This window comes from Lepidochelys kempii, chromosome 4 (assembly GCF_965140265.1).
Source record: "Lepidochelys kempii isolate rLepKem1 chromosome 4, rLepKem1.hap2, whole genome shotgun sequence".
Lineage (NCBI taxonomy): Eukaryota > Metazoa > Chordata > Testudines > Cheloniidae > Lepidochelys > Lepidochelys kempii.
In genome coordinates, this window is record NC_133259.1 from 40496719 (window position 1) to 40521756 (window position 25038).

The 25038-nt window shown below is 40.0% G+C and overlaps 1 protein-coding gene across 4 annotated transcripts in view; it reads left to right on the forward strand.

Moving 5' to 3' along the window:
• The window catches only part of AFG2A (AFG2 AAA ATPase homolog A), a 312752-nt gene that overhangs the window by 43741 nt on the left and 243973 nt on the right, over nt 1-25038 (forward strand). For 3 of the 4 annotated variants that reach the window (XR_012158550.1, XM_073341065.1, XM_073341066.1), the window contains exons 10-12: nt 7024-7178; nt 15001-15210; nt 15289-15489. Coding sequence is in view for 3 of the 4 variants with exons in the window: in XM_073341065.1 (XP_073197166.1) it covers nt 7024-7178; nt 15001-15210; nt 15289-15489 (566 nt within the window). In the remaining variant the exon portion in view is untranslated. The remainder of the gene's footprint in view (nt 1-7023; nt 7179-15000; nt 15211-15288; nt 15490-25038) is intronic. The other variant, XM_073341067.1, reaches the window with a different exon arrangement.

Genomic DNA, 25038 nt, shown 5'->3' on the forward strand with positions numbered 1-25038 from the left:
AGTTGTGGTTGTATAGTCTCATCTGGGAGCAAATTATTTCCTGTGTGCCAGAACTTTTGGAAATGCAATTCCTTCTCCTCCCCGCCTTCCCCCTGTTGTACCTCCCACCAGCTTCTGCTCAGTTCTGTAGACATGTTCCAGCAAATGTCAGACTATTCATGAAGGACTATAAATTGTGTACACAATCCCTACAGTAGATTAGTGCTCAGGTTAGCTGAGTGAACTTGCAATATTATGGTTACAGGGGATTTAAGGGTATTATCATTCCTGTGCAAACAGTACATAAAAGTTCTTCAGAGATTTTTCCATATAACTTTGGAAGTTAATGCAGATTATAGAATATGGTTTCAAAAGTAAAATGTGGTTTGTGCTTTTGTAATAAACACAATCTCTAAATTGGGTGTGCATTTATGATTAGAGATTAAGTTAAAACCTATAACACTTTCATGTGGATATTTCTCCTCCTATGAATTTGTCACCTTAGTTGTCCACATGGTGGCATTTAAAAAAAATTCCTTGGATGATATACTTTTAAAAGATGCAAATTAAAGAATTCATCTAAACTTGTTGAATCTGTGGTGGTGTAGTCAGTTGTCCCAGCACTGTGGTCTGTGGAACACTAGCTGATGGCCACCTGGTGCTGCCTTTCCTCTTTTTGTTTCCAGCTGCTAAATTGCAGTAAAGACAGCTAAAAATGCATAAAATACTTCCTTGTGTTTTTTTTTTTTCATATCAGCAAGTGCTGTAGTTGTCACGTGAATGTTACATGATCATGGAATGGAGGGAAGGTGGTTGCTAGATTTGAAAATTGGATGAAAGGTTGTCTGTGTGATTGTGAATAGGAGAGAGTGTCTCACAGATACAATCTCCCTCTGTTAAGATAGGTTTCAGAGTAGCAGCCGTGTTAGTCTGTATTAGCAAAAAGAAAAGGAGTATTATTGGCACTTTAGAGACTAACAAATTTATTTGAGCATAAGCTTTCGTGAGCTACAGCTCACTTCATCGGATCTGTAGGGAAACTTCAAAATGGTAGGGAAAGAAGAAACACTTATTTTTCAAGTTGACTTAAAATTAAAATTACTATTGTTTGAAGCCATTCTTGGATTTGGTGAGTCTTGCCCATATGCTCAGGGTTCAGCTGATCGCCATATTTGGGGGTGGGAAGGAATTTTCCTCCACGGCAGAGGCCCTGGAGGTTTTTCGCCTTCCTCTGTAGCATGGGGCACGGGTCACTTGCTGGAGGATTCTCTGCACCTTGAAGTCTTTAAACCACGATTTGAGGACTTCAATAGCTCAGACATAGGTGAGAGGTTTATCGCAGGAGTGGGTGGTTGAGATTCTGTGGCCTGCGTTGTGGAGGTCAGACTAGATGATCATAATGGTCCCTTCTGACCTTAATATTTGTGAATTTGGAATGTTAGAACAAGCCTAGGGGAGATAGGATAATGGAAAACTGGAAGTTAGGCAGTCAAAGGAGTAAGATAAATATACTTCGTCACATCCATTTCCACATATATTTGTTAGGGGGCTTATTCCTTCACCCACTTACTTCCCTGGTCCTTGTCGCATGAACAGAGAGCAACAATACCCGAAGTCCAAAGATGCAAACAATTTGATGTTTATTGGGGTGAACTTCCAGCAAGCATGATTCCAATTTCCTTCCTTAATGTCCCCCTTCCCAGCTCTGACACCACAGAGGCTTATCTGTGTCCCTGTTCCCATTTCCCCCTTTAGCTAAACATGATTCCAATTTCCCCACCCCCATTCCCTGTTCCCATTTCCCCCTTTAGCAAAACATGATTCCTATTTCCCAGCCACCCATTTTCTGATTGACTGCAGACTATATAGTAAAACTTGAGTTCAGCCTAGCTATACCTTAACCAATCATTTTACTGAAATTTAACTAACCAATCCTAACATATTGTAACATGATTATTTAACCAATTATACCCCACCACCTTAATTAGTTTACACCCAGAAAAATTAATTATACAGCAGACAGAAACAATCACAGAACCAGACAGAGATTATACAAACAAACAGTGGGGAAATGGGGACTACAGTGATAGAACAAACACAGAAATGAGGATTTCACATTCCAGCTATTGATAAGTGAGTTCTTGTCAGACAGGATGCTATCAAACTAAGTTTCCTTTTACATCTTCTAGGCACTTCCTTTTCTCTGGAGGCGACAGGCATTATCAGGACAGGATTGTATTCCTAACAGCCCAATAGCACCTTATTTCAGTGTGACTAATTTGGAATGTGAGGAGGTGACCGGTCACTTCCCAGCTTATGGCTGCCTCTGTTGCTTAGCCAAAGGCCTTAGCCTAAGAACAGGGCCTCAGACTGTCACATTAAGAGAAGGCTCTTACACTGGCAGACAGTGATTTTGATTCTTTCTTTTATACCTCTATAACTAGCCAAGTGATAAGAATACACCTAAGTTCTTAGAGTATAGGCCTTTACAGACAGGCCTGAATATGTATATCCTAACAATATTGTGTATACTCAGTCTGTCAAACCTATAGTACGCATGTGTTGGGTATTCATGTCGTGCATAATTTCTGTTTTCTGTGTTAGTGTGTAATAAGCGTAGACTCTGACAAAATTTAGCTATATGGGAGTAATTATTCTTACACTTGTCTACGTGCAATCGTAATGTGCAGACATCTAACCATAGCTATGAACCAGAATACCTTAAGGGTAAACAATGCTACTTGCATCATAGTTTGTAAGGGACGGAAAAGAAAGCAGCTGTACTATGACAAATTGTACAACCCGCTTGTTTCCTCTGTCCTTAGAGACAGGATGAATTTGTGAGGGATAACACGCAATGCTGGGGAGTGGAACGAACTGTTTGTTTTTTTCCATTGTTTTTTATGATGAATATCATACACTCATGTTTTTTGTTTCTTTTAGTTTATTTCAGAGTTTTCCATTTATGCCGAGCTTGAGAAGCAGTGTTCTTCTCCATGGAATATACTCTTTATGTCCACCTAGTTAAGTCCCTACTGTGCATAGAGTACAGTGCTGTGGACCAATCCTGCAACCCTTATTCAAAATAGGTATCTCTTACTTGTGCAAGTAGTCCTGTTAACTACCTGGAAAGCTAACTCAATTTTGTTGTGTTTTTATTTTTTGTTATTTCATCAGGACTACTCACATGAGTAAGGGTTACGGGTCTATGAGCGGGCTGCAGGAATGGCACCTAATTAGTCAGAATTAATAAAATCTGACTACTCATTAATCCACTGAAAGTTGATGATGTCTGAATAGGGTCAAGTCAAATTGATACATAAATGTGCTCTCAGAGCCAGTTTACAATACAGGATTATATCTATATATATATCTATATATATATCTGACTCAAAACAGGTGAGACCAGCGGTTCTCAAACTGTGGGTCAGGACCCCATTTTAATGGGTTTGCCTGGGCTGGCTTAGGTTTACTGGGGCATGGGGCCAAAGCCCAATCCCCTCTGTCTGGGGTCGAAGCCTGAGAGCTTAAGCCTTGGGAAGTGGGGCTGAGATTATAGGCCCCCTGCCTGGGACCGAAGCCCTTGGGCTTCGGCTCCTCTCCCCCCGGGCACTGGGGCTTTGGCCCCTCCACCTGGGGTGTCAGGGCTTGGGCAGGCTTAGGCTTCCGTCCACCATCCTGGAGTTGTATAGTAATTTTTTTGTCAGAATGGGGTTGCGGTACAATGAAGTTTGAGAACCCCTGGGCTAGACAAATCCTATGAAGAGGCTCATCTGCAGAGACCAAATGGGTCTTTCGGATGAGAAAATATTGAATAAAAAAGAACAGGAGTACTTGTGGCACCTTAGAGACTAACAAATTTATTAGAGCATAAGCTGTTGTGGGCTACAGCCCTCTTCATCGGATGCATAGAATGGAACATACAGTAAGAGGATGTATAGATATATACATACAGAGAAGGTGGAAGTTGCCATACAAATGGTAAGAGGCTAATTAATTAAGATGAGCTATTATGAGCAGGAGAAAAAAAGGTTTGTAGTGATAATCAAGATGACCCATGTAGACAGCTTACAAGAAGGTATGAGGATACTTAACATAGGGAAATAGATTCAATATGTGCAATGACCCAGCCACTCCCAGTCTCTATTCAGACCCAGGTTAATGGTATCTAGTTTGCATATTAAATATGAATGTTGTTCACTATTTTCTGGGATACAATATTTAAAATTGCATGGATTAAGAGTTCGAAACTTTATATCTCCATAGCAAGAAACTTGCGGGTACCACTGTGGGGGTATTTTGCAAAAAGTTTCTAGCAGTGTATATTACCTTAGATTTCCTTACTTTAAATGCATGTTTTCCATGGCTCAAAGTTGGGACGTGTTTTTTCAGTCCTGGAAGGCCATTCACTGTATTCTTCCCTAGTTAATAAGTCTCTTTCTCTTCTCCCCCTCCCACCCACTTTGGGCAGGAGTCAGTGGGAAGGGCAGGAAAGAATGATTATGATAACAAGAGGAAACAGGAAGAATCATGCTCTCATTTTCAATCTGTTTTTTATTATTGTTTAAATGTAAAACATTGTTTCAATTAAATATTGACCTGCATGTTGGCAGGTACACACACATGCTTTAATGAATTCAGGCTTTGTTTGGAGAGCTGTGACCTTTTTCTCCCTGTTCTGGATCAGAGCTGCTGCATTTCAAACACACTACTGATCACTGAAACTTCACTCCGGTATGGTTAACAGCACGGGCAGAGCTTGACTTTACACTGGCAGTGGCCATACAGAAGAATGGTGTTCCCTTTGGACATTTTTATGTTATGACTAAAAATTGAGTTATCCCTTTAAAAATGAAAAAGATAGCTGTGATATAGTTACAAACTTCATCAAATGGTCTTTTGTGGTAAAATGTGTAGCTGATGGAAAGGATATTTATAAATGAAGAACAGAGATCTGGATCAATTATTTCCTTTCTTTTATGACATAACTTTCTCTGAAGCTGTGATTTATTCATTTATTTTAAATCACTGATGCCTTGTGAATAGTCATCGTAAATGCTTAGGATCAAATGCAAAACATAGGATTAAAAAACTGAAACTAAAACAAAAACTCATCAATTGTATAACTGCAATAACATAGTGTGATTAACCTATTTGGTGGTGGTTGGTTGTTTTTTTGCTTGCACACGTGGCTGTGAAATTACAAATTTGTGTGATTGAAATGATGTCCTGTTATGTAATAGTTCTTTTTAAAAATAATAATAGAAGAAGAGATAAAAAGGAAAAAGAAACAAGCACAAACAAACAAAACAAAAAGCCCTTCTGAAATTCTTTTAGTGATGTTGAAGTGAGTCAGTAGCATTTTTCACTTCTCTTCTGGCAACTAGCTTTGCAATTTCCTATTTGACCTCATGGAATGTTTTTATTTATGTATCCTGTTAGTTCTAAATGTTCCACATTTGGGTAAAACCCGAACTACAAACATTTTTTATTGTATTAAAGAGCTTGTGTATTGAACGCAGGTGTTCATGCTCTGTAGTAATTGGCAGTTCAATAGAGATACACCAGCTGTACTGATCCACAGGGGAGATATTAGATCTATTCACACATTACTTATATTGTAGGAAATTTAGAATTCCTGTAATTGTCAGAAATCTTGTATGTCCAAGTTCATAAGTGCTCCCATAGAAAATATACAGTGATCCTCTTATAGTAAAGCCATTTTTATTTTAGAAACACCTTATCCCTTATCATTATTGTGTTTTCTTGCAGCATTAATTGACATTTTGTTCAGTTAAGCATAGAAATTTTTTTTTAAATATTTGTATCTGTTTGCTTGGCTCATTTATGTCAAACTGGTACCACATATTTTTGTAAGCTACATCAGTTAAATTCTATTACCTTCAAGATTTATTTTACTACAGTAAAATTTATAGTATATAAATCAAGTTTGGAGATAGAGGCAGGAAGAACAAAATGGGAGTAAAGCTTGAAAGAAACAAACTGAAGGGTAAGGAAAGCCAAGGTGCTTTTGGATACCAACGTGTCCCTTCATAGGAAAAGGAGTTGGTAGTCCCTCTCCATATGGAATGGTGAGATCCCCTATATAATAGTGTTCAGTTCTGGGTACTACTACTACTTAGCATATGTGCAACTTGACTCAGGTGGCACGTGACCATGATTCATCACCAAATTTAGATCATTGGCTTCCTTGGCCTGGGCCAGGTACTGATGGGGAGTAGGACGTGAAGGCTGATCCATGCCCCCGTGGGTGCTTCTGTACCCAGAAAGATATTGATAAATCAGAAAAGGGGGGAAAACAGAGCTTCTGAGTTATAGGGAAAGACTGTAGGAATGCTGTATGAATGGTTTGGCTAAACAGAGGGGAAGCAGGGAAGTGCTTGTTTGTTTGAAAGGTGTGAACGTGGTGGAGGGAAAGGCATTATTCATGGTAGTTCAAGCCAATATGAAGAATCATGTGGAAAATGGGTTGAACATGAAGAAAAACCTCCTAATGCTGTAGTTTTATTAGACCGTGAAAGCTCTCAGTGAAAGTAGCAGAAATCTCATCATTTTAAATCCTATTGAAGTAGATTAGGTAAAGAGAGCACTTGGGGCCCAATCCTGTATTGGCAGGAGAACAGACAAGGCAGCCAATCTTACATGAATTGGTGGTTCCTGTGTAATGTTTGCTAGATATTTGTATTTTTTCTCATTATAAAATGGCTATAAAAATTATCTAAACTAGTTTTTCTTGTCACCTTCCCTATCCACCCTATAATGGTTTTCCTGGGAATTACGGCTATTTCAGTCTCTTTTTTGGAGCTGATCTGTTCTATGTGTATATGTGGTCATAAAATCCCCATTCCCCTTCATCAGAAATATCTGTTGTGTTCTCTGAGCTAGCCAGAGCCTGACGCTGGGACGTTCTGTTTGACGATAATTTCCTTGCCGGTGCTGCAGACTTTTGTGCCTGTATGTGTTGTACGTTCTGTATTTGTGGGAAACAGGATGAAGTCAACATGTGTTTGGTTTTCTTTGTAGGTTTGTGCGCTTTGCGGAGAACATTGGGAGAACAAGCTAACCTGTTAGACAGCGAGGTGGCTGGGTCAGTGATGATTACTCTGAATGACTTCCTGCAGGGGATGAATGATGTCAGGCCCAGCGCCATGAGAGAGGTGGCTATTGATGTGCCAAAAGTAAGTCATGTTCCACAGAACACTAGAAACATTGTTAAAGCTGAGTGCTGTAAAGTCATAGTGGGACTTCGAAGAGCCCTGTCTGCAAAGGTTCATTTTAGAAAATAGAGGTCTCCAATAAATGTTATGCATCATTTTTTTTTTTTGACATGTCAGATTTGGTTTTTTTGTTTGTATTTGTTCAGCATGAAAAGTAGGCACTGCAGGAGGACCCGTGTCTCTTGTTGACTGTATACTCTATTCTCAAGATTTGAATAGGTTAATTGATTAAAGCCCAAAAATGTAAGCTTGAAACAGGCACTGACTAGATCTGTACATCGGAGCCACTAGTATTGCAGCAACCAATTCAATTAGAAACAAAGCATTGGCATTTGCCACCAAAATATATTGAAACAAGGCTATGAAAAGGTTTGTGTAACTGTATGGAGCATAGCTGATAAATTGTCTAGTTCAACAAGATCTGAATCACTGAAAGCATAGGGACAAATTCTGCCGACACTCATACTTCTGCAATCTCACTGGCTTCAGCAAGATTGCAGAGGTTTAATTAAGAGCAGAATTTGACCTCCTGTGTGGGTCATTACTGGTCAGCAGTGATCACTTCCAAAGTGATCACTTTGCCTGCACAACTGTGTGTGAATATGCTACTCGTTCATCTGAAAAACTTAGTTACTTTTTGGAAAAGATATACATCTATCACCTCCTGTCACAAATTTTTCAACTTACATTGAAAAGAGCGGACTGTAAGCCTTTCAAGGCCAAGGATTATCTGAGATAACCAGATAGGTATTCTACAATGTTCTAATAAGCCCTGTGTTGTTTGAGACAAACAATATGTGCCTAAAAAAACTAAAACAAAACCCCCCAAACCAAATTACTTAACTCTGATAATCAAAATATTTGTAGGCATTAACTTGTCTACTCGCTTCTAGGGGAAGGTGGTGTGTGAATGGATGGATAAACGGAAATGTGCGATACATACCCCTTCTATCTTGTTAATATTGGCAAAATTAATATTTGTGCTTTATATTAAGAAAATTCCAGAAAAAGGGGGGCATATAAATCAACTCCAAGTCAAAAAATTTAAACTAAAAGCAAGTTATTAAGCATCATTTCACATAGATGAATCAACAGGGAATTCAATCACATAGTAGGTGGTTATTTCCAAACTATGGGAATAAGTAGTCAGAAAAGTGAATGCTACACTTCATTTAGTAGCCTGTTTGTGTATTCTGCACTATGGGCCAAACCTGGCTTTGTTATGCTATTGAAGTCAGTGGAATTACTCTGCATTTACAGTAGAGTTATTCAAGATTAATACGTCTGAAATCAAGAATAGAATCTGGCCCTGTCTATTTCACTTACATATACCTAAATAGCTCCCGTTACCATACTAATATCTGAATGCCTCAGAATGTATTTATCCTCATAATACTGTGAGGTAAGGAGGTACTATTATCCCCATTTTACAGCTAGATAACTGAAGCACAGAGACAGAGTAAATGATGTGCCCTCGGTCACACAGGAAGTCTGTGGCATAACAGGGAATTGAACCCAAGTCTCCTGTGTCCCAAGCTAGTGGCCTAATCACTAGAGTCTAAATTCTCCTTCTTCTCAGTGCCTTCCTCCTTATGTCTCAGTCCCTTTTTCCACAACTTTAGTCATTAAACGGCTATTTCAAAACATTTTTTTATTGAAATGAGTACACAAAAAGTGTTGTACACTAGTTTGGGCTTTTACAGATATAGGGCTTGGGCTTTTACAGATATAGGGCTTGTTCTGTCAAGACTTAAGCAAATGCTTAACTTCATTGACTTTATTGGGACTCCTTGTGTGTGCAATATTTTAGAATATTTTTGAAACATACATTCTGATTTTTAGCTAGATCTCAATCTCAAATTGTAAGCACAGTCTTGCTCTTGCAATTAAAGGGGATGAAAAATTGCATATTCAATTAATTGCACTTACACTTGCACCTGTTTGGATACTTACGTACTTGATTGTGAGTGCAAACCAGGTACTTGGCAACTAAATGGGTTCAGTTGCAGAGTCATTTGGGGCCCATGATCTTGTGCCAGCAATATTCTAGGCTATTTATGCCCTAGCATACTTTACTATTTGGGGTCATGATGTATGATTGTCCAGTCTTGGAACATCTATTGGGAAACCTCTGGAATTATTTGTTCTTCACAAGAACTGGAACCAACATTAGTTATAAATACAATAAGAAGTTCTTCTTTTTATTCCCCATTCACCTCCTTTCAATACAATATTTACAGTTCATGGTCTTGGGCCATTTTTCCATCCAGGACTTTATTAGCTGGCTTGAGGCCATGGTGCACTGTGATATGTTACTTATGTGCTCTGTAGTAATTTACACCAGTGGAAAGTACTTCCTTGCACTAAGCTTATTATGTTCATATCATATGGTAAAAGTTATGGTTTAAACAAAAAAATCCTAATGGAAACCAAATAGGCTTAATAATAAGTAGTTCATTCCTGCAATTAGAGTCCTATAACTTCAATTCTCTTTTTTTTAGCTAGTGCATGTGCTAATGTTGCAGCATGTTTAGTTATCTTAAAGTGATTAATCTTCAGATACTTTCACCTGCTTATTTCTGTGAGGATAGGCTTCTTCTACAGCCCCCCCCTCCCAAAAAAAAAAAAAGCTATCTAAGTAGACAGGTAATCATGTGTGTTACTTTTTTGGTAAATAAGGGATTAAATTCCTTTTTTTGAAAAGTGTTTCAAAGTTTGACATTAATTCTGTTTGTCATCTAAAAAACCCTTGCTAAAAATATATTAAAGCATGAAATAAATGACCAACCACAGGAAACTTTCCAGTAGGAGACAATAGCTTGGGTATGGACTATATTACTCCATTAACTGTTCATTTTTTTTGAAGATATATTATTACAAGGGTCAAACACGTGCATAGATGCAACTTTTGGGCTATACAGTGAGTTAGCATTGAAATCAAATACAGCCTTAAGAAAACTGAGAGACACGTTCATTATGTTAGGTTAACATTTTTCAGTTTAAAATTGGCTGTTTTTCATGTTGGGGCTGTTTAAAAGTAGCCCTATGAAAGCAAATGGGAAAAGACGTAGCAAAGGTGGGGTAACCTACTATAGTTTAAACCATGAATAAAGGCAATTTGATAAAAGGCTCATTCCTGCTTTGGTTTTGTGCCGATACCATTCTCTCTTTGCTACTCTTGTATTTTCCTGAAAGTGTAACATCCTCTTTCCACCACTTAAGATAAATAATGCTCCGTTTCATCATGAAATCTGCAGAGACGTTAGTCAAAATATGCAGGATTTTTCTCTAAAATCTGCACCATTTTGAGCAGGGTGGTGAGTGGGAGGTTTTTCTTGTCCTAATTAGCTCTCAATTTTTTAATCTTAAATTTCAGAGAGAATTGTAGGAGGGTTATTATATGTAGTATTTTATTAAACTGAATTGCTCTGGTTGCGCTAATTTTTAATAGAAAATCAGCAAAAGCCACACTGCTGTGCCTACGCCATTTTACTTCTTGCACAGTATACAACACATTTCCCTTACCTTGTAAGAGCAGTATCGATCATCTGCATTATCTGAATGAGGAAGATTATCGGATGCAATACTTAGTTTTTCTATTCAAAACATACCCAATTTATTGATGGGGAAAGCAGTCAGATTACGTGAATTTTTGGAGAGGGATTTAATGGATAGTGAGCTTGGTTGGAGGACAGAAGAGGAAAGGAGTGTCCAGGTGTAGAGGTGGCACATTACAGTCCACTTCCTGGCGTAGTATATATTTGCATTCCCTTGGCGCTCCATGTATGCAGTGAGTACTATGCGGTGTGTTTGTGTGTGGGGAGAATGTAAAATGTTTGTATGTTGACTGCAAGAATCTGAGTGTCCTGTACGTCTTCATTTTAACGGAACTTCTCTTGAACTTCATTACATGTAACCTCTTTGGAAGACTGCTCTGGTGTGTCAGGGACTTGGAGATGGGGGGTGCATGTTATGCATCAGGAAGTTAGTTCTGTGCTTCAGTGGTTTGGGAAGTTCTGCTATAGTAGCCATTCCTCCCTTTTCTATGGTTTTTTTTAGGATTCTCTGTGGAGCCCTGAGGGTTTTCCCTGCCTGTTTTTTGTCCTATTGTAATTCAGCACACTGAGATTTACACCTTTCTAGCCAAAAAGTTCTAGATGAGACATCCTTTGGTGCATGTCTGCTTTGTTTATTACTTGCTGCTTCATAACCGTCTAGGGAGTTACAGTTCTGCTTCACGTTCTCAGCCCTGCTGACTTGGAGAGTTAAATATTTAGTGCCAGGAATGAAACCTAGATGTCCTACATTGCAGAGCACTATCCCTATCCCTCTGAGCTTACCCCTGAGGGAATTCTGTGCCAAAAAATTTAATTAGTTAGGCTGAGACCCAATCAGATTATGAAAAGTCCCTAGTAATAAAAAGTAGCAAATGAAGCAGTCTCAGTGTCATAGACTCTGCATTATAGAAATTCTAGATAAACAAGTTAGCTAAACATTTAACCCTGCATGCTATGTTAGTATGAAAACTCATGATACTCCTCTTTCTATCTACCTACCTACCTACCTACCTTACAGTGCAGTTTCGAGGAATCAAACATTAGCTTTCCTTCCTAGCATCAAGTTCCAAAAGGGAACTTATCTAGAGAGAGTCTTCAGGATTTTCCACACCTGTGTTTCTCAAAGGCCGCCCTTTACCTCTCTAATTTCACCTTTTTCATGTGCACCTTGTCTTGATGGTAAATGGCATACCGCAGTGGAACAGACACAGCGTGTTTGCAGAGTTATTTGAACAGTGCTTCAGGGTACTTTTGTCATAAGTGTCCTTTCTCTGAATTTTTTTAGATGTGCAAGGTATCACAAAACTCATTTTGCTTGTTGCTTCTGAAAATTTTAGTAAATTCCTGGTAGCGTATTCCACGGTAAAAGTTTTTTCCTCTGCATGACACATAAGGTTTCTGTTACAATCTCCTGTGTCCAGCTGTCTCCACTAGAAAGAATCATAGAATTCAGGAGGTCATCTAGTCCAACCCCCTGCTCAAAGCAGGACCAGTACCCAATTTTTGCCCAGATCCCTAAATGGCCCCCTCAAGGATTGAACTCACAACCCTGGGTTTAACAACCCTGGCTTTAGCAGGCCAATGCTCAAACCACTGAGCTATCTGTCCCCCCACTGGAACATTACTGCTGGAACAACCAGTCCATCTTTTACCGATGTGAATTAATATAATAAAATAATACGGTTCTGAAAATTAAGGCAGTCTATTTGTCTCTTCTCCTTCCCTAGGAAAAGTATGCTGCTGTTACTATTTCACTGTCCAGTTAATTTGGAAATTTAGAAATTTTGTTTCATGTAATGTATATGTCTTTTAAGAGAAGTGTTTTCCAGCAGTGTTAAGAAGCTACAGAAAACATCTTTCCTGTCTCTTTACTAAAACATATTGTGTTGTAGATTATTTTTTCTTTTTATTTATTTCTGTTAAAGTTGAGGAGACATACCAAGACTTGGTCTTAAGAATTTGTATCTTTGCTTCATGCTAACTAAGACTCTGTAAATGTGTCTGTCTCTTATTTTGAGGAATTAATTGCCATGCAATTTTTCAAGTTACTGTCTTCTGCTTCATTCACTATCTTCAGTAACTTAGTTATTTCCCCCCCCAAAAATAAGAAGCAACAACGCGCACAACTATGTGTAGCTGTGGAAGCCCATTTACTACTATTTAACTACTGTTTATTCATTCAGGCCTGTTTTTATGATGGAACAAAATCAAAAATGCTCTTTCACAGTACTTCTCTGAAATAGCACATTAGAAATAAGTTTTAGCACTGGCAGGTAGCAAAATTTGGGGTATGACAAATTAGCAAAATTGGCAGGCTGCTTTGGCAGTTCGTAAACCCTAACCCCTCATTCCTCAAATACTAGATTCCTTAGAATCGGAAACAGCAATCCTCTCTTTTCTCTAAATTGATGTTTCTCTTAACTTTTTTTTCCCACAGCAAAATTCCGCCATTAGCTAGTTCATCTGTACTCTTCTTAGTAGGCAATTGCTGTCAGTTGCGTGTATTTTTATGCTTCCTTACTCAACCACAGTAGTTATTGATTCAAAAAGTAGAAGTTGATTAAAAATAAAAAATTAAAAATAGAACTTTTTTTCAGGGCTCCTGTAACGTTTTCCCTTGGATGCTCTTAGCTTGAGGGTCATGCTCTGGTGGCAGCAGATCCTCAAGCTTCTTACTTCCTATTAGCATTTTAGCTCGGCTCGCTTTTTAGCGGATGCCCTGTGTGTGGATCTTTGTTTTTTTTCAGACATGTATTATTTTGTCATATATTAAAATAAGACCACCAAAGAGACATTTTTAATGGATTTGGAATTTGCTCATTTGTTCTAGGTTTGCTTATTCCTCTTAAGCACCCTGCTGATGCTTGTTCTCAGGCTACAGTGCTTTACCCAGAAGTAACATTACATTTTTAGTTTCCAGTGTTGAGATATCAGACAAATAGCACTAAGAAGGCGATGTAATTGAGCGAGATCACCTGTTTACAGTAGCCTGGGAGGGGGACAGTTTTCTAGGTCAGGAATAAGGATGATATATGCTAGGTTTTTTTACTCTTTCTCCTCCTCCCCCCATCACAGGCACCTCTTTCTCCACAGCCCTTGTTCTTTCTGTTTCCCCATCTTTGTGTCTACCTCCGTCAAGCACAGATGAATCTTAAGAGGGGAGTCCTGATTTTATAGCCAGTAAATCTGTTGCCTGTCTTTGAAGGCTACCTATTTTAGGAGAATATCATCTCAAAACATAAGGTCAGCTGAGTCAATTGCCTCTTATTGTGAAGGCTTGATATCTTTAATATCTAAAGGAAAGTTGAATTGATGCTGACAAAAACAAGGGGCATAATGGCAGACCACTTATTGCAAATAACAGAAAATAAAAGGAATTATCTGGGGTGGGGAAAATTATCACAGTCTTCTTCACAACTATGTAAGAAAAGGTAGGGCTCATTTTACCCACCATTTTGAATAGGCTACATTATATTTAGTGGTATACATCTGTTGGGGTCTGTGCTTTTACACATTATCTTTAGCAGAGCAACTCCAACTGCAGTTACTCCTTACATTTTAATCTTTAATAGGCAAATACTGATCCAGTATTTTTTTAACATACTACTTAAATCTCCAGTGCACAAGTCCAGGGTGGAATAAATATTGTTGCAAAGTGATTTAAACCATTTCAATCCTTCAAAAACTTATGCATGTTAGTAGTCCCTACTATGTGACTACTTGCACCTAGGATAAGTTTCTTTAGTGTGCTAGATGAAAATAATAACCTCTTAAATTGACGTAGAATTTTCCCCTAGAAGGATACCAAAATATTTTACAAATGATACACCGGTATAAATGTCACACACACAGGAATTGAAATGATGGGAATTATCTAATGATCCTGCAGAGTTTATAGATTATGTGGGTGGTAGTATTGATACTGGGTTGTATTTTTGGATAACATCAGTTATTCATCTTTGAAATAGATGTTTAATATATGAAATTGTATTTTTCCCCCCTTTCATTATGTAAATCTGTAATTATGTAAATTCACCATTTTTCCTTTTTTCTTTACTGATAATTTATCAGATGCTGCTTGTTTAATTTAAAAGGCTTTAAAACTTAATGCACTTTTTTTAAACTTCATGAAATAAACCTGTTGAAAAGGAGATACATGCCATAGTTCTATACAACCCTCCATTCTGTGCTAATGTGTGGATTCAGCAAAATGGTCTGTGTTGTAGGTACTATGGTCCGACATAGGAGGACTTGAAACTGTCAAATTGAAATTGAAGCAGGCAGTGGAATGGCCCCTCAAGCATCCTGAATCCTTCATCCGAATGGGGATTCAGCCACCCAAAGGAGTACTACTTTATGGACCTCCTGGATGCTCAAAAACAATGGTCGCGAAAGCTTTGGCCAATGAAAGTGGCCTCAACTTCTTGGCGGTGAAGGTAGGTCCTTTACTTTTATTTTTTCTTAATCTCAGGGTAGCGTATGGCTTCAGACAATACAAATGTTTTGTATTTCAGACCAACTTTCTGCTGCACAGCTTCTCTCCACATTCATTACTCACGGGCGGATGCCGCCACCTGTGGAATTTGGAGGCAGTCCAATGTTGTTGGTGGAGGCTCCAGGACTGGGCTCTACTACTGGCTGCAGCTCAGGCAGCCACCGGATTTTCCTCTTCCAGAGGTGGTGGAACAAGTTGGCAGTTCGGTTTCTCCTGGCCCGTTAGTTTTATTTTTTATTCATTTTTGTGCAGTGGTGACTTATACTCTTCCCGGCATTGGGTAAATAGCAGCAAGATAGTTTCAACCACCTGGATCTGATGCTGTAGTGTCCTCTGCCAGGCCCTTCTGCTCCCACTCAGGCATGGCAGAGCTGTCCTGCAAACACCTGGCTAAATCTAAGCGGAGCTCCTTGCATGAGGCAGCACTTTCCAGGCTCTGCAGAGGGTGAATGGTGCCCTCCTGTTGCCAGCCAGCCAAACTTTGTGCTGCTAGGGAATGAGACTCGGAGTCAGACTGGCATGTTGGCAAACCTATCCTGCCCCAAGGAGCTGAGACTCCAGTGCAGAAAAGCCTGATCAGGAGCTTCTGAGCTTTTGTGGAGAGGGTCTAAGGATGAGGAGGAAGCTATCTGGCCGGCACAGGGCCCTCAATAGACCTAGGCTTGGGAGGAGGGGGAGCCCTGAAGGATCCAGAGTCATCTGCCCCCTGCCCTCAAGATACTGAAGTGGGTCCTCTGCTCCCCTGGGGAAGAAACAAGGCTTTTGCACAGCTCCTCATCCTCCTTTTATGAATTGGGGGGGATTCTCATTATACTCTGGGATAAGTCCTGTAAAACCCAGAGACTCTCAAAAAGGCAGAAGGAAGTATTGCCTTCACAAGGCAGTAATTTAATATTGTTAATGAACGACTGATGTGAAAATCAGAGGTGAAACCCCCGCTCCCCTGAGCGAGGGTTCGCTGGGGCTTTCTCCTATAAAGTCTCTTGCTCAGTGCTCCAGACCATGCTCGCTGCCCCTCCCGCACCCTGCAGCATGTGTGGGCATGCAAAGAACCCTGTGCAGCCTGCCTCAGGTTTCAGCCTAATAGAAATTGTGCCTGTCTGGGACCTCGGGACCCACTGTACCAGGGAAAGGACTCTGAAAAGTGGGAAAGGGTCTTTCTCGCCACAGCTCCGAAGGCTGTCTTCATAAGGCTTAAAGCCTTGAGCACTTCAGGGAGCCCATTACCCTGAGGTTTCTGCTGCCCACAAAGTTGCACCTCTGTGGTATTACTGTGGCATAACATCCCTGCCCTTGTTCAAAATTATCCTGATTTACTGAGTCAAACCCTGAGTGATACCAGGCTGGGCCTACAGTACGTACTTGGGTGCTACCCATCCTGGGGGAGCAGGCACTTAGCGTTTCAGGGTCATGGGAACATCTAGCAAGCTACTTCCACAATTGAGATATGTGTTCCCGCTCTGTTGTGTGCTCCCCATGCCAAGATGAATAATGTAGTACCTCCCCCCATAAACAGCCAGGGAAATAAATACTACACATGGAAATGAAACCTCCCCCCCAACCCCCACCTCTACAGGACTTTTTCAGGACAGGATGTCAGTCAGCAGCCTACCAAGGAACTCATTAATAAAATAATCTCCCTTTTCAAGCATTATTAGATACGTGTTTTCCCATTAATGTCTCCTTTGAGGGCATCATAACATCTAGATGACAACATCTAATTAAACCAAATGTTCAACTAAAATGTTTATATAAAAGCAAAGAAATTTCATAAATTTGGGAACCTAAGGTTGGTGCAACTCCACCAGTCAAATACGTCTTCAGAAGGGGCCTTTCTTCGAAAAGACACCATAGACCAAAGCCTTAGCTATGCTTTTCAGACCAAAGATTTTTCATACACTTAGTAAGTTTGCCTTCTGTGTGGGGGGAAAAAGTGGCTCATTGTCGATAGATACGATCCTTGCTTAGAATGAGACATCTCGGGTTCTGTCTTGGTTAATCCTTTGTTGTGATTTGTGACAAGCAGTAGATTCTGACTTGGTGGCTTCCAGAATAGCATCACTGATCCTAAACAGATGTCTTGTAAATACTAACTTTCAGGTGAGGAATTATTGGGAGAAGCATTAGATAAATTAGCTGCTGAGACTGCCAGAAGTGTCAGCCATCACTGTCAAAGCCAGCATAGCAACCATTGGTTGCTACCAACATCAAGGGTATCCAGGAAGGGATTATTACTCTGACACAGGGGAAGAATCTAGAGCAGAAGCTTCCAAGGAAATCTAGATACATTTTCTTCCAGATCAACAAAATCTTCCTTGTAACAAAGGCAAAGAGTGTTTACATACCCAAGCTCACTATTCCTGTACAAGACTCTTCCTTCTGATCTGCCCTCTGCACTCTCTTAAGAGGCTGGTGGCAGTCATAGCAAGACACAGAGTTCACATTGTGCACTTTTACCCATGAATAGACAACATGCCAATCAGTACCCTGTCCAGAGACACAGACCCATTCAGAAATGAACAATTGCTGAAAAGGATTCATAGCCACCAGTTCTTGGAAATCAAGAGGAGCTTTTGATCCCAATGGAGATAATTGCTCAACCAAAGGTCAAAACAGACACGTATCTGGCTGTAATTGTACCAAAATGGTAAGTATTTGCAAAGATTCAAAACTTCACTGTATCAGTCATTCCCTGAGGGGTCATCAGTAGCCAATTATTTCAGATGGCTAGGATTGCTAGTGCTGTGCATTGACTTCCTTCTCTGAGTGGGTTTCTCAAAATGTACCTGCGGAAGTTCCTTCTGAGGACATAGAAACATGTACTCGATGCGATGCTAAATTAGGTTGTGTTCTCAGATAACATCCAGTGCCCCTTTGTGGGCAGGTAAGTTCAAACAATATGCTGAAAGCCAACCTAACTTTCACTCTCGACTCTTGTGTACTCACTATAGAAGCAAGCATGCTTGGGAGACACATTTCCAAAATTTCATAGTACGCATCCTGTTAGTTCATTTCAACTTCTCTATCAGGGTGTGGCTGGAAGAAAGGAGAAAAAAAATGGGGGGGAGAGGGGGAAATCTGCAGTCATGGACAAAGGGGATAATTCCAGTTGTCCATCTACTCCAGTATCTTGTTTCTGACAGTGACCAGTACCAGTTGCACCAGTAGAAGGTGCAAGAAACCATAGTAGTGGGCAATTATGATACTCACAGAAGTCGTCCCTTCCTAAGGTTGGCTTATGATTGAGGCCATAAGTGTTATATCCCTTCCAAAACCAGGGAATAACCAGAGGTCAAAGCTTCTCCTTGGAAATGGAAATAATGTTCTGGGTAGAAGAGTCTGCTACCTTTCGAGACAGTTTACACAAGGCATACAGGAAAGAGGGAGAAGGAGAGTTGGGGTCTTCCTCCTAGTCCTGCAACAACCCAGGAGATGGCATTTTGGACATGCTAGATAGCCAAGGATCCCACATTGTGCCTGCAGAAAACCCCAGAGCTCTTGAAGCAAAAACTCCTTCATTCAGACTGGGCTGTATCCTGTTCATTTCATTCTATCCAAAATGCCAAGGCTTTCAGGCCTCAAGCTTGCTGTGGGCAAGATGTAAAAATCCTGCACCAGTTGGCATGGTAGGCTTCTGGGAAACTATTCACAGAAATCCCTAGAGGCACTGGGGGGGAAAGTGTACGAGCCTCAGCTGACAAAGGTTAGCTAAGTTAGTTTCTATTCCTCTGCAAAGGGATCCTTTGGTACGAAGGTGTTCCTGTGTTGGTTCACACATTACTCTTTAGTTTATAAAGCTCTTGATTTATATGGGGGGAGCGTCCATTCCTGCCTGTTGTTCTACTATAAAATTAAACTCTTCTTATCCTTTCCCTCCCTATTTCTGGGATTCACTGCTCGCTACTTCCTATGAGTAATGAATAAGAGAGAAGCTGTGCAGCAGAATAAGAAATTTCTTACCTGAACGTTTTTTTCCTGTTAGCAGCTTCTCTCTGATTTCAACCCACCATGGTAGTCTGGTGAGATACCAAAATATAAATGAAAGATTTTTCTCTAAAGGGAGACTTAAACATATATTGTCTTACGGTTAATTTAATACAATATATCAAGTTGTCTTAATGTTGATAACGTTCTACACCTCTGGTCTGAGCTGAAAGGTGGAGCCTAGTCCTGGAGCCTCCAGCAACAATGTTGGACCACCTCCGAATTCCAGAGGTGGGGGGCACTGGCCCAGGAGTAATGAATTCAGAGAGAAGCTGCTAACAGAAAAAATCAGGAAAGAAATTTCTCATTCCTTTATTACAGTTTGCTGTCCCTCATTGTTCCTGATCATCTTTTGTGTATATAAATATCAAGTACGTTTTTTGCCTTATTGTCAGAGGTTTATTTATTTATCTGAGTCTCAATAGTCTGCAACATCTCACTTTAAAAAGACTAAGTTTTGAATCAGGTGGAAAAAAATAAATCAAAGTAAAAAACTGAAATGTTTAATGGACGGTTAGATATATTATAGTAGAGATCAAATGCCGTTTCTTATTTAGTGAATAATCCTAAATTATTATTATTTTTTTTTAAAGTTTTAAAATTCATACACAGTTAAGGTCTCTTCTCAGAACATTACAAATGAACTGCTAAGCTTATTGGATAAAGTGTACCTATTTTTACAGGAACGGTACCCCGTTTAAATGAACACATTGCTACCTCCTCTCTTACTATCTCTTCCCATCCCCCTCAGACGTTCTTGAATGGTATGGTTACACAAACTTGTTGAAGATGTTTGATTACAGGACTCTTTGCCTCCATTACCACATCTCTATAGGAGTCTTAGCACTGTCGTTACTTCATCATATTTAAAAGGTTTGCAAAATAAATTGTACCTACAGTTTTCTTGCATAAGTGGGATGTTTTCACAGCCCTAGGATACTTCAGAAGGATTTTGCCATTTAATACTATGGTACTAATTAATTAATAATTAAAAATGGTATTTAATACTGTGGTAATTGATTCATGTGAGAAGTATGGAAAATGTATGAAAGGAAATCTTTGATAACTTTCCTGAACGCCAAGGTATGTTAACATAAAGAAGTAGCAATGTGGTTCCAAGACAGGCAAAGTTTACAGTCATAACAAAAATGCTGATGAAACCAGACAAAATGCAAGAAGAGAGAATTGAACTTTAAAAACCATGTTTTTTGAAAAATAGACCTACTTACAGTAGCCCATGTAGGCAGTGTTGGTACTGTAATCTTCTGATGACCATCTCATTGCCTCACCCTATTGTGCTCTCATCTCCTACACAGCTTCCTTCTCTGCCCATTCTTTTGATCAGATTGTAAATATAATTCTGTGCCCTTTCATCTCTCTGAGGCTGAGGCCTTTGAGTTGCATCTGTTCCTGTGAGTACCCATCCATTCAATCTGATGGTAGCTAGTCCTCTGTATGTACTTTTCAGTGAAGACATTCAAAAATAAAACAATGTAAACCTTTAGAGCCTACAAGTCCACTCAGTCCTATTTCTTGTTTGTCTGAGCAATTGGCTGAACAAGTTTGTTCAGTCACAAATTTAATTAACACTTTATTTTTCTAATGAGCATCATGAGCATGGAAGCATGTCCTCTGGAAGCCTGTAGGGCATATGAATGTTTAGCATATCTGGCATGTAAATACCTTGCGATGCTGGCTACAAAAGTCCCATGCGAACACCTGTGCTCACTTTCTGGTGACATTGTAAATAAAAAGCGGGCAGCATTATCTCCCCTAAATGTAAACAAACTTGTTTGTCTTAGCGATTGGTTGAACAAGAAGTAGGACTGCATGGACTTGTAGGCTCTAAAGTTTTGCATTAATTTGTTTGAGTGCAGTTATGTAACAAAAAAAAATATCTACATTTGTAAGTTGCACTTTCATGATAAAGAGATTGCACTACAGTACTTGTATGAGGTGAACTGAAAAATACTATTTCTTTTGTTTGTCATTTTTATAGTGCAAATATTTGTAATAAATATAAAGCGAGTAGTGTACACTTTGTATTCTGTTTTGTAATTGAAATCATCATATTTGAAAATGTAGAAAAGCATCCAAAAATTTAATAAATTTCAGTTGGTATTCTATTGTTTAACAGTGCGATTAAAACTGCGATGAATGTTTTTAATCGTGCTTAATTTTTTTGAATTAATCGTGTGAGTTAACTGCGATTAATCATCAGCCCTAATATTTTTATAAGTCAGTAATGACAAAATAATGCCTACATTTCCAGAAAACTCAGGTCATTAAAAAAGTAACCAAGTTACAATCCAGCTCGAAAGTGAGAGACACTGAGTGTTGTAAATAGAACTAGTTATAACAGCAGTATTTTACAAGTTGATAGCAAAAAGTGTGTGCGCATTAGTAGTGAGCAAATTAGCAATGCAGATAGTGCAGAATATACCTCTTAGATATTATTTGTATTTAGTTAACTGATCCAGCTAGAGTTAACAATTCTGGTATAAAATGGTCCTGACTCCCCTTTTTAAAAAAAAAAAAAAATCCTTTAAGCTCTAGCTCTTTTTTCCAATCATCCAGTGGTTACAAAAATATACACTGTACTCAGAGCTCTGACTTCATCTTGGCTTGTGCTGACTTCCTGTATCCCCCTGCAGATGCCTTTGTGCCTCTCTCTGCGTTTGACATATGCTTAAGTTTAGTTTGTCATCTGGTCAGTTACGTCAAAATATTTTCCAACTGAAATTTCCTCTGACTTTCTCCTTTGCTCTTGGCTGTAGCAGTTAAAACAGATTAATGATGTTTGGAAAGGCTGACTGCCTTGCTTTATGAAGAACTGTCATTGAAGTTCTGGAAGAAGATTGGTTATCCTTCGGACAGGATTTTCAGCAGGTCCTTCATTAGTTGCCTTTCTGAGCAGAAGTGTGAAATAAGAAGGTTCAGCAGCCATGACTAGCTGAGCAAAGGGTATTTAAAAGAAAAAAATTGCATCAAGGTCTTATGGAAAACTGTGTCGCAGACCCATTCATTAAAAATAGTAATAAATCCCCCAAGATTGCAAATCTGCCTTAATTAACAAATATTGAAACTAACATACAACCTCTGTCTGAAAATTATCAAATCTTTATTTAAGGTTTTCCAAAGTAGTAGCAATTTGAAACATTTTAATTAACTCATTTGAACTCAGAGATGGAGGAAATATAATATACTCTTTATTTAAAATTAAATAGCAGAAATAAAAGTAAAACATGCCTCCTGTTGTATTAATTTAGATGGAATATATGGGACTAATGGTGTTAACATACCCAGTCACTTTCCAACACTGAACAGTTGTAAACAAGGTCTGAGGTTTGGTATACAGAGATCTCAGCCTGCTTAATGCCACGGCAAATGCAACCATTAAAAATTATTTTAACCTTTTATTAAAGATACAGAAAAGAAGAAAAAACAGTTAAAATTTGAAATGTTAAGTATTAAATAAGGCTTTCATTTTAACAGCATCCTGTGTTCCATTTCCCTTTAGCTGGAGAGAGTGTTTAGAAGGAAAAAAACCCTTGTTTGACAGTCTTTTCGATGGTATCAAAGATCGTAAGAACTGTCCTTTTTAGGGAAAAGAGAAGAAGTCAATTAAGATGGGCTGGGCTGGAGCTGTCGTTGCTGTTGTAAAAGTCCGATGCTGTTTCCTAGCAGACAAAAGGCAAATGCACACAAAAGGGAAGAGAAAAGAACCGCAAAGATAGAAAACAAGGCTTCTGTCTCTGGTGTTCACTTTCACTTGCAATCTCACTGCTGGAGAGAAACAGGCACAGCACACGGTCTTACCAGCCAATCCAAGACCTGGCAAATTTATACCAGAATCAGGCTGTTTAGGGCATTGCTTTTAGTTGCCTCTTTCTGGGCACAGGTTTACAGACTTGTTGCAAAATTACAATCTTAGCTGGCTAAGCCAGGCTTGTATTTCACAGGAAGAAAAAGGAGAGGGACAAGAAAGAGAAGAAACAAGATGGGGAAGGAAAAGGAGACTTCGCAGGAGGGTGGGGGCTGGAGGAATGCTCACTTCCAGGTGATGTTGGGGGTTCTTCCAGAGCTGGTGAAGGTATCTCTGTTCCCTCTCTCTCTCTCTGGCTTCGTCTGGTCAGGACATCTCTCAGGATTAGGATGAAGCAGGTCCAGGGTCCCAGGAGACAGTGGGGATGGCAGCCATGATGGTGAAGCTTGCTCCTTCCCCTTTTTTTAGTCAGCCAGTGTAGCAGTAGCCTCCATCTTTTGGTCTGTGTTTTGCACCAATGTCTCTTTCATTAAGAACCCCAAAAGGGAGTGCTGGGCAGAATAGCCTATTCCCTCACTATTTTGTCCACGTTAGGCCAAATTTCTGACACACCAATTTTGGTTGATTTAATTTTCTGTCTCACAAAGCTCTTGTTTATCAGGCATGACGTTAATTAACACATTACGGCCGCTTCAGTAGGCTTTTTTTGTTTGGATTAATTCTTTCTTTGTCTCCCTTCTGCAATTTTTTCCCATCAGCATTTATTTTTATTATAGGTTATTGCAGAGGTGGGCCGTCCTGCCGGCCCTTGAGCTCCCCGCTGGGGCAGCTAGCCCCCAGCCCCTCCCCCACTGGCCACCCTCCCCTGCAGCTATGCTGCCATATGGGCAGTGATCTGGGTGGCGGGATAGTATTTTTCAGTTCACCTCATACAAGTACTGTAGTGCAATCTCTTTATCATGAAAGTGCAACTTACAAATGTAGATTTTTTTTAATTTATTTATTTTTTGTTTGTTTGTTACATAACTGCACTGAAAAACAACTCAATGCACTCTGGCCGGGCGGCGTGGCTCCAGACATGCTGCTGCTCTGAGCGGCATGGTAAGGGAGCCAGGGCTGGCGGGCAGTCAGGGGGCAGAAAGCAGGGAGCGGTTGGATAGGTGTGGTAGTCCCAGGGGGCGGTTGGATGGGGCAGAGGTTCTGCGGGGGGGCAGTCAGGGGATGGGGAACAGGGGGGTTGGATAGGTGTGGGAGTCCTGGGGGGCCTGTCAGGGGGCAGGGGTGTGGATAGGAGTCGGGGCAGTCAGGGGGCGGAGGAGTTGGATAGGGGGTGGGAGTCTCGGGGGGGCTGTCAAAGGGCAGGGAGTCCCGGAATGGGGTGGTCAAAGGACAAGGAGCAGGGGTGGTTGGATGGGTGGGAGGCTGTGAGGGGGGCAGTCAGGGGGCGGCAAGTGGGAGGGGGTGGGGGCCAGGCTATTTGGGGAGGCACAGCCTTCCCTACCCAGCCCTCCATACAGTTTTGCAACCCCAATGTGGCCCTCGGGCCAAAAAGTTTGCCCACCCCTGGGTTATTGTGACATTTTATGAGCTTTCACTCACTTTTTACAGTTGAGCTGACAATTAGGGTAAATTTGTAGGCCCAATTATCACAGCACACTCTTCTCACCCCGAAACTGTGAATATGTAACATCAATCTAATGGAAAATGACTGAAAATTAATTTTTTATCTTTGCTTCCATACCCTTTTGCAGTCAGCTATCAAACTCATTCTTACAGACACTTAACCACTCTAGAGAGTATACAATATGGGATTTTAAAATTAATAACTACTTAGCACTTATTGGTAGATTTCAAAGCATTGAATAAAGGTGGGTAGGTACAGGTGAGTCGCATCATACACACATTTAACTTACGTGAATTCAACTATACACGCTCGGCAAAAAAAAAGAAAAATAACAAGATACCTGTAAATAGTGCAGGTGATTCGGCCCACCCTTCCACTCAATGAGCGTATGCCCT